The sequence below is a fragment of the Camelus dromedarius genome, chromosome 6, assembly GCF_036321535.1.
Source record: "Camelus dromedarius isolate mCamDro1 chromosome 6, mCamDro1.pat, whole genome shotgun sequence".
NCBI lineage: Eukaryota > Metazoa > Chordata > Mammalia > Artiodactyla > Camelidae > Camelus > Camelus dromedarius.
The window spans coordinates 61,349,800-61,360,145 of NC_087441.1; the positions used below are offsets into that span (position 1 = coordinate 61,349,800).

The window sequence follows — 10,346 nt, forward strand, 5'->3', positions numbered from 1 at the left end:
AAAGAGCATAATGACCGGGGGGGGGGGGAACCTTAACATATTCTTTTTCTTTCTCTTCAGCGTTTCTCAAAAGGGCACTGTGGGTATTTAGGTAGAGGGATAAATTTCCATGGGATGGGACAGTCCTGATCACTTCAGAAAATGTAGCATCCATGAACCATGGGCACTTAATACCACTTGTCACATCCCTAGTCACTTCAATAACCAAAAAACTGACCCTGCATATTTTCAAATGCCCTTGAGGGGAGAACTGCAGTGGGAAAAAGTACTCTGCCCAGTTGAGAAGAACTGCTTATATGAACCAATGTATGAAGTGTGTGTGTGTGTGTGTGTGTGTGTGTGTGCGCGCGCGCGCGCACGCGTGTGTGTGTATGATACCACAACTGCAATCCAACCTTTTAAAACAATTATCAGTCACCAGATGATAAACAACCAAAAATAGTCACAACTCATAAATCAATCAACCGGTCATCCAGTCCAGTGTGCAATGCTGTCAACAAACATCATGCTCCAACAAATCATTCATCAATTATTACAATGGCTTAACTTTTAAAATATATAATCATAACTTTTAAAATATATAATCATTTCATTTTAAAATATATAATCATTTCAATAATCAATTATTCTTTTAGAATGCTTCTATTTAAACTCCCAAATAACCTGCTACTGTACTATACTCATCTCAGAAATAAAAGATATAAATCACAATTTACTACAATTACTTGTCTACCTTCCTCCAGACTGCAGGCTCCTTGTAGCCAGGGACCATGATCATAATTGCCTGGACCCTACTGTAGGTACAATAACAATGCTGAATGAGTGAGTGAATACTGGCCTAGTCTAATAGAATAAACTGTCCAGTAAGTTCCAACTATAATCAGTTTTTATATATAATAATGATACTGAAATAAATAAATGCAAGAAATTATTCCTAGTTATAATATATTCTTTTTCTAAGTTGATTTTAAGAAAACTCGTAAGTCAACTACATTACCCAGATTACAGCTACCTTGTAAAGATATAAGGAAATCTAAGATTTTTGACAGGCACTCCCATATGCCCATCCTCTACCACCTTCCCCTCCTCCCACTCAAGCTTTAAGCAAATGTTCATGTAAAAGTGGGGCATGCTTCCAGGAAGCAACCTAATATAAAGAGCAAAACAATACTGTTAACAATAAGAAAACCTTAATGTTTTTCATTTCTATTTTACTTTTCAGAACTTAAGAAATCTGTTACTATTCTACCTCATTCAAAAAGAAAAAAAAATCTATAAACAAGAAAGAGTAAGCAACTTCTATTCCTGCAGGTTTCCTATATTCTTCAGAAATTCACCTTTTGTTGAGGTAAAAAATTCAGAATATAAACTAATTCATGTTGAAAATAAATGCAAGAACAGGGATTGCACAAGCACTAAGCATCAACACTTATAGAATACTAACTCTGAAGCCCACTAACTCTGGCAAGTATTTATTCATCTTTTCCTTCTTGAAGCATGTGAATATCCCAGTTTTACAGGAAAAGCTTAGATAGAAAAAGTTAAATGATAATCTCAAGGATAGAAACGAAGCTATAATTTCTAGCTCCTAGTACTTCTAGCATTGTTTTTAGACTCCAATGAATTCTGTAATTGTTAACCACTGCTTTGCTCAACTTGTATCAAAATGTTAATAATGGCTAGGATACAATTTTAAAGAAACAATTATGTTTCAAGTTACTTCCTATCTGGCAAGATCACTGAAACAAGAAGCAAACTTTAAAAATAATACATAGAAAAATGTTCTACAGGGGATCTCAAACATCAGATACACTCTACTCTTCAAATAATGAAGATCACTTTTAAATGAATTTACATTATTGTGGGATTTTAGTGCTTGAAATATTTCATTATTTTTGAAATCCACAAACCCAGCATGTTTTATTACTGTTTCATGCAGCACTGGTCAGTAAAAACAATTCACGTGCTGTTAGACTGATCACCTAAAGCTAATACAGGAAATTACTTTCATGCTGACAAAAAAAGTTGTTTCATACATCACAATTTTAAAGTGATAAATTTATGATGCTGCACACCCTCAAAATTAAGTCCAACGTGCATGAGATTCCTGTTTCCCAGAATTATTAATCCTACTTATGAATACTGCTGGTCAACAGTATTTACAGTAATTACCGTTAAATCCATCAGTGGAAACTGTTACCTGAAAAATGTCTTTCAGCAAAGCTAGACTTTACTTCTCACTGACTTTTTAAAAAGCTCATTTCACTTACAAATAAAAGAATTCCTTTTATGGTACCTTACTAACTTTTTAAAAATACCTAAAATAAATATTTTAATTTAAAAGATCAATTAAGAAAAAGTGGGTATGGCCATGGTAGTGAAGTAGGTAAATTTCAACAATTCTTTAAAACTAAGACTCAAAGGAATGAAGAATCTCTAATATTGCCATAGGTATTCACTAGACCTACATTACCTAAGTGGGGGGCTTTCACATTGCATATACTCCTAGACAAGTCACCAATTTCAAAAAGTGGTTTTTTTAAGACAATGAACAACCATCAAATAATTTGTGACAATAAAGCGCATACAGCAATGGAGATTTCTTGGTATGGGATCAAGTTTCCCTAATCTTATAAAGAAAAGTTTCAGAACTTGGAGGGTAAAAACTAAGTGAAAATGTATCTACTTTGAAATGCTAAAATGGTCCAAGATTGTTCGACCTTAAGTTCAGTATCTTTCCAAAACAACTTCTCTGTAACGATACGTTCACAAGCTAACTCTAAATGTGACCCGTATAAATTCTTCTTCCCCCCTCAAGAGGGTAATCTAACCAAAATCTTCACCATAGCCAACAGCAGCACCTTGAAATTGCAAACGAAACTGGAGGGTATGTAATCAAGCGCAAATGTAGACCCAAACGCTCCGATTTCTATCAAGCAAACAGTGTTATTAACATTCCAAATCCTGGTTAGAACGCAGTTACTGGAAATCACTGTCCTTGTGCAAGAAAGGGAAGGAAAGGCCTGAAACTGACCAGAGCACGGGTCGACATGGGCCTCAGTCTTCTCCGTTTGACCAAGAGGCCAAACAGGGAAGAGTCCAAGTAACAGAGGGGGTGTGTAGCCGGGGGAGGAACAGAGAAAACCATACGCCTCCAAAGGTGTAAGCAAGAGAAGCGGACTCATGGAAAAGCTACTCCACAGAGACATTCGACCCTAGGATACACATACAGGGACAGCTTCTCTCCACCGACGAGAGCAACCTTTACCTTGGAAGCGGTGCACCTAGCAAGCAAAGGCAGGAACGGACACCTCCGCGCCCCTCATCCACGAACGTCTCGCCTAGCTAGAAGGGGTCGGCGGGGACTGCTCCTCGGAACATCAACAAAGGCCCCTTCAGTCTTAAGGCGAAACTCGAACAACAAAGGCCCGGAGACAGCGAGAACGGGGCCGGGGCGGGACGGATGAAAGCAGGGAGAGGCAAAGAAATGAAACCACTGGGGGCGGAGGCCCGTCGGAGTGGGAAACAGGGGCGCAGAGGCGGGGGGCGCGGTAATCCCCAGAGCACAATAAGAGGAGGAGAAAGGGGCCTGGCCTTCATTCCCCCCTTTTCCTCTCCCTGCGGTGGAGCGGACCCTCGTCCTCGCCGTCTACATCTCTCGGCCTCAGGGACCGCACAGTCCCGACTTCGGGGAAGGAAAGAGGAGGGGGGATTTTCCGCCCTGACCACAACTCCCTTCCCCCAGCCGAGAGCCGCCGACAACAACCGCCTCAACGGCAGCCACACAAAGGCGCCTTCCTCGTACTCCCCGCTCCCGCCCGGGCGGCGGCGCCGACGATGCCACGGCAGCGACGACCACCGCTCGGCCGCCAGGCGCTCACTCGCCCTCTTCCCTCTCCAGCCTGGGGAAAGGGGGAGGGGACCCCAGGCGCCCTCACCTGGCACAGCTGCTGACAGTACTCCGTGGCCGCCTCCACGGCCTGCACCCGGCTCTCCCGCAGCTGGCGCTCCAGCTCCTGGAGCCGCTCGCCCAGGCGCTGCAGCTCCGCGGCGCAGCCGCCTCCGCCGCGACTCAACCTCTCCTGCTCGGCCTCCTCGTCCGCCATCTTCACACCCCGCTCCGTCGCGTACGCACCTGGGTCACGTGATAACACAATGCCACGTTCGGCGGGGTCACGTGCCGGCCGCGCTCGCACGCCGCCGAGCACGTACAAAGGGCCCGGTGGGGAGGATGGGGGGCGGGGAGAGTGGCGCGAGGGGGCCGGAGGGAGGTGAAGAGAAGGAGAACGGAGGCGGGCGGGGTTGGGCGGTGCGGAAAACCGCGGTTTACTTACCCCGAGCGGGAAGTGGGCAGCCGTGGACGAAAGGGGCGGGCCGGTGGAGGCCTGTTCTCGGTCACGTGGGAGCCGCGACGCGGGGAAAAGCCTGGGGAGTGGCTGTCCTTTCGAGCGTCCGGATCCCGCCGTAGCTTTCCCAGTCCCCCGAAGACTTCTACGGACACACGCCCCAGTTCCCCAAGAGGACCGGTGCAGGAGAGCTCTGGGTGGGCTGGGGTAATGGCCGCATGTGCGGTTGGCCTGAAGGCAGGCCAGAGGCAGGGGAAGAGGGAGAAGGTAAAGCCCACCCATGGCCCACAAACGTGAGAGCCAAAGCAGGGCTGTGAACTGTCAAAATTGTCTGACTTCTCACCAGGAGGGGGAGGAGTGATCTAGTGCCTGTGGTACCAGATCTCGTCCCGCTCTACTCTCCTCTCCAGCCCCAAGAACGCCTCTCCCTGGGAAACAATCTCTAGGGGGTGGAGGCAACAAAGAAAAATAACAGTTGGAGCACAGCGGAATGAAGTTCAAATCTTAAGTCTGGAGAACGGAGCAAACTTAAGAAAAGCATAGCTTAACGAGATTTCAGACCATGAAATTGTGGACGTTGGAATCAGATGATTTTTAAATCACGGAAACATTTCTAGAATAAGCGATAGCCAACTAATCTGTTTCACCGTGATTTAGGACTCTCCTACACGCTACAGAAATCACCACCACTGAAAACATGCTATATATGAAAGCTCTTGAAAAGAAAGTAGGTCAAGAAAAAAGAAAGAAAGAAAGAAAGAAAGAAACCAGGAATAAGGACTCCATTAAAAATCACAACGGAGGAGGGGAAATTGCTAAAATAAAAGAACAAGGTTATGGAGAGTTATTATAAATTAAACAGCATTTTTTCCTGGTGCTGCAAGTAGAGGTGCCATTCTGAACCATATTTTATTTACAACCTGGGAAGAATGAACCCTTGGCACTTGAACAAAACACTACAAGTACTACAGAAATTCAAGTGCTTAAGCCTAAATTTCAGAATGAAACAAATGTTTTGTTAGTAGCCGAAAATTAGACAAAAAGGCTTATCTTTCTTACAACCGAATGGGTCTTCGGAAATTCAGAAACAAGGGTAGTGATGAGGCACCTAGGCTTTTCACTATCATATTCCAAGTGAAGTGTATTTCTCTAGTACAAGCATTTAAGATAAAAAGAATCCCTATCGTGTGTAGCATCTTCTTCAAGAGATTTCTAGTGTTAGTGGAAAATGCTCTAGACAGTATGTTATCCAGAATTAATGTTTTGTAATGCATCAGTGATGACGATGAATAATAAGTGCCATTATTTAAGGTGAGTCTGCACAAATGAACCCTTCATGAAAACCAGCATCAGCTAAAATAATAGTATAGTATATGTGTGCTGATAATACACATTAGCAATACAGGTTCTTCAAATATTTACTCATGGAAGAGGCTGGGGAATACACTCAAAGTCTCAAAAACAAAGATACAAAAGTATCGCCGAGAGCTTAAAAAGCAACAGTTAAGAAAGTTAATGGATTTTAATATTTGCAGCTCAGTTTCCCAAGTGAAGTATTTTAGATATCCAAACCAGGTTCCTCCAGTTTGTTATTTTAGGATGCCAGTGAAAAACATTTAAAAAATGGAAAATATGAGATTAGCCACATATCCCAGTAAATCCAAGGACATCCAAGTTATCAAAGGCTAGCAAGGCACATTTTCACTTCAAGTATAATCGCTTACCCCAAGACCTAATCTATAGAAAGAAAGAAGGGGAAAAAGGGAGGAGGAAAGAAAGGAAAATATATCTAAAGAGTAATGTATCCACATACTGATTTAAAAAAAAAAAAAAAGCTGGAGAACGTAGGTCATTCCCATTTCCTGCCCATGATAGCCCTAAAATCAAAGACTTGATTAGCAAACTGATTCCGAGCATTATCACTGTCTGGCTAATGTCCCTCAGCATGAACAACTAGGTCCTTCACCTTTATTTGGTATCTTTCATCCCTGCCTCCCCCTTCCTCCATTCCTCTGTTAGAGCCTACAGGAAATGTAAGGACTAGGAGTGAGTGGTGTAGTTACTTAACAGTCATTTATTGAGTACTTCAGTGCAGGCACTGCTTGATATAGGGAAAGTCAAAGGTGAGTGAAAACTATCCCTGGAGAAGCTTACAGTTTTGTGGAAGAGTGACGTGCAATGGCAGTACATGAGGCAAGTGTTCAATTAAGAAAATGCATGTAGATTCAACTCAGAACACCAGAGTAGTCTAAGGTGCTGACTGGAATGTCCACCTAATCTCTACGGAAGTGCAGGGGTTTTAGTTAAATGAGGACTGGAAATACTATATCCCTTGACAAGTCAACCTTCTCTTGGCGATCTCAAAAATTTCACTCTTATCCATTAAAAAAATAAATATATCAACAAGTACACATGGCTTATGGTACCTAGGTCGATTTGTTCTTTAAATACCTAAGTCTGTCTTCATGGGAATCATTACACACACGCACACACAGACCCCTACTTACTGAGACGTTCCTGGGGGAATTCGGAGGCCCATTCCATCGAGAAAACAAGCATAAGCCCCGGGGCCAAGAAACTCCGCGTCTCTGGGGGACTCAGTGCCTGCGCCGCGATTGCCCGTGCCCATTTTGGACACAGCACGACTGCTACGGACGTGATACAATCATATGGACTTTTACTCCCAAGAGAACCGATTTCAGTGTAAATCAGGGAGACAGAAATAGACACTACTCCACCCCTGCGATCAGTAAAGCTGGGGAGACCCTTAGGGGACAGATGTCTCTGCGTCCAGGCCGCGCCTGCCTACCTGCTTCACGAGTTCCCCGGACGGCCCCGGCCCCCACCTCGCCGGTGCACATTTTTTTCCCTAAAATTCTTGAAATAGCAGGGCCTGGGGTCAGGAAGAGAGCCGAGTCGTGCCGGCTAACAGAGCCAGAGGGCCGCGCCAGGGATGCAGCCGGCGCGGCGGACGGCTCAGGGCTGAGGCGCGGCAGGTCCTTCCGACCCCGGGCGGAGAGCAACCCCACGGCCCGGCCCCCGCCCCGCTCCCGGGGAGAGAGCGCGGAGCCGAGAGCATGCTGCCCTCCCGCCGCTCTTTCTCCCTTCCCCGGCTCTCTCCCTGGCCACCGCGACCGGGAAGCGGCGCAGGGCTGGAGCCGGGCGGAGACTGGCTCCGATCGGCTCGACTGACCCTATTCTCGGGTCCCCATTTGGCCAAGGCCGGACGGGGCTCCCGGGGCACAGCCCGGAGCTCGCTCGCCTGGCAGCCGCACGGGTGCTCTGGTCCTCCGTCCGGGGGCCGGCGCTCTGCAGCCGCAGCCCCGACATCAGCCGCCGCGGCTTTTCCACCCAGCGCTGCAGATCAAGGCCGCACAGCGGCTGTGGCTCCTGGCACGGGAGCCGCCGCCTCCCGGGGCCTCCAGGCCGAGGGATGCTGGAGCCTCTCCAGGGCGCGGCGGGGCGCCGGGGCTCCGGAAACCGACCGGGCAGCGATGCTAGAGTCTGTCCTGCGGAGGCCGCGACGCGGGTACGGCTGCTGGTCCCGGCAGGCTCTACCTGCTCTCTTCCGAGGGGCTGGCCGCCTGCGCCAGCCAGGCCGCCTCCTGAGGTGAGGGCCGGAGTCTGTCTGGGGATCGGTCCCGTTAGAAAGTACCCCCCAGAGTCTGGGGACCACTCCTGTGCCCACAGACACACAGAGGGAGCATGGATTGAAGGTCTACTGGAATCGGTTAAAAACACACCACATTTTTCCGAGGAAGACATTTTTCATGAGAGAAACAGCGAAGGGAGTCCAATCAATGTTGAAGACATGAGGCAGGTGCAGTGCCACATATGGAAATGATTCCAAAGGCACCAGAAACACTGGGCCCACATTTAAAAGGATTAATTCTAGTCCTTGAGTTCTTCCCAGAAAGAGAGCATATATATTTAAATGAACAGGTAACTAAATGAGGAAGGATATTTGTATTGCTTATTTGGATTGTTTTAGGTTTTTTTCTTTCCATGAGTAACAACCAAGTGCAAATAAGAAAGCATTCTAAGGAAAATGCTTTTATTAGAGCCTGAATTGTTCAAGCACAAATTAACCAAGGTGAAAATAACTGCAAAACAAAGCATAATGAAATCTTGGAGGTGTAAATGTGATACACACTGTCTCTGCAGAGAATCTTTGCATTGATTCACAGTATCTCTCCGAAGAAGCAAAGAGAGATATATAGAAAGTGACTCTTTTCTTATATTTCTAAGTTTTAGTCACTGTATCTCATTTACCTCATTGGAAATCCATCAGAGAATATCACTTATGTGGTATCTGAATTTTTAAGAGCAGGAATGTCAAAGTACGATGAACTTGCAAATGCATGGGTCTCTCTTCCTAGGAGTTTTGCTGATTTCTGTGATTCTTTTTCAGTTTTTTGAGGTTAATTTTTGCTTTTATTTGCCTGTGTAACTTAGCTACAGTGGCTCGCAAACTTTTTTGACCTAAAAAATACATTTTACATCACAATTCAACAATCATACACATGTAATATATGTATATAACTGGAATCAAAGTTTTGTCAAAAATGTCTACCCTGAGTTTTCTGGTTTTTAAGATTTTTTTTTTTTTAGCAGTTTTAGGTTTACAACAAAATCGACAGGAAGGTACAGAAATTTCCATATACCTCCTCTCCACACACATGCATAGATGTTACTTTTATTTACCAGAGTGGTACTTTTTTTCTAAACTAAGGATGAACATACACTGACACATCATAATCACCAAAGTCCACAGTTCACCTTAGTTTGGACAAAAGTATAATGACAGATATCCATTGTTAAAATGTCATACAAAGTGTTTCCATTGGTCTAAAAATCTTTGGGGTAGGGGAGAGGGTATAGCTCAAGTGGTAGAGTGCATGTAGCATGCATGAGGTTCTGGGTTCAATCCCCAGTACCTTCTCTAAAAGTAAATAAATAAAGCTAATTACCTCCCTCCAATAAAAAGTTTAAATAAATAAGTAAATAAATAACTTCCATACTATAGAATGGCATATACAATCTCTCTCTTTTTTCCCTTGAAAAGAGGTTCAAAGCCTTTATGCCTATAAAACATGGCCCACCCATGCATGGACCAAACAGGTTCTAGGTGGCAAATTCTCCCACTAAGTACTACTGCTTTTCTTCCGGTATTGAGCCCTGTCCCACCAGTCCTGCCCAACAGCAATGTGGTGGTGCAGGGGGACTCCTGTAGGATATTTGTTCGTAGGAAGGACCCAATTTCTGTGCCCTGATTTCTGTGATTCTTATAGACATATTCTTCCATATAACAACAAAAATAATAATTCAGTTAGTATCAATTTGAGTATTTCATGTTCTCTTCATACACTGGACCAGGATCAGTCCCACCAATCACTTACCCTCTATCACACTTTTACAAAAATGCTCTCTTACTCACTATTCCTCTCTGCACATCTTCAACCTCTTGACTTCCTCTCTAACCAGAGCTCCTCTGTGAACTCTTCCTTTGTCTTCCTGGTGGAGTGAAGTCTGGACACATCTGTCACCAGAGTTAAGTTGATTGATTTGTTCTGCTTTCCTTTAGCCCTATTTCCCATACAAAAACAACCACCCTTTAAAATTCATGTAGCTTTGATCTACCACTTACTGCATTTTGACTTGAAATCTGTTATCTTGTCTTTTATGACAGTTATTCTTGTTATAGATGAGCCACACTCACAAGCCTGTAAGCCCTTTGAGGGCAGAGACTGTGTCTTATATCCAGGCTTCCTTCTTGAATACCCTATGGCACATTTCAAGGTAAAAATGAGTATTTAAGGGGGAAAGTATAGCTGAATTGGTAAAGCGCATGTTTAGCATTCAGGAGGTCCTGGGTTCAATCCCCTTTTATCTTCTCTAATAAACAAACAAACAAACCAAATTACCCCCATTTTTTAAAAAGTATTCAATAAATGCCCATTGAACTAAATTCAATTCAGTTTACTTTTGGCAGTCACGGAT

General features: G+C 44.6%; 1 protein-coding gene across 1 annotated transcript in view; it reads right to left on the minus strand.

Moving 5' to 3' along the window:
• The window catches only part of ZNF292 (zinc finger protein 292), an 88,556-nt gene extending 82,769 nt beyond the window's left edge, over positions 1-5,787 (minus strand). The window contains exons 1-2 of the mRNA XM_031456012.2: positions 4,335-5,787; positions 3,939-4,135 (exon numbers count right to left, since the gene is read on the minus strand). Coding sequence (XP_031311872.2) covers positions 3,939-4,106 — 168 coding nt within the window. The 5' untranslated portion in view covers positions 4,107-4,135; positions 4,335-5,787. The remainder of the gene's footprint in view (positions 1-3,938; positions 4,136-4,334) is intronic.
• Between the last annotated feature and the right edge of the window lie 4,559 nt (positions 5,788-10,346).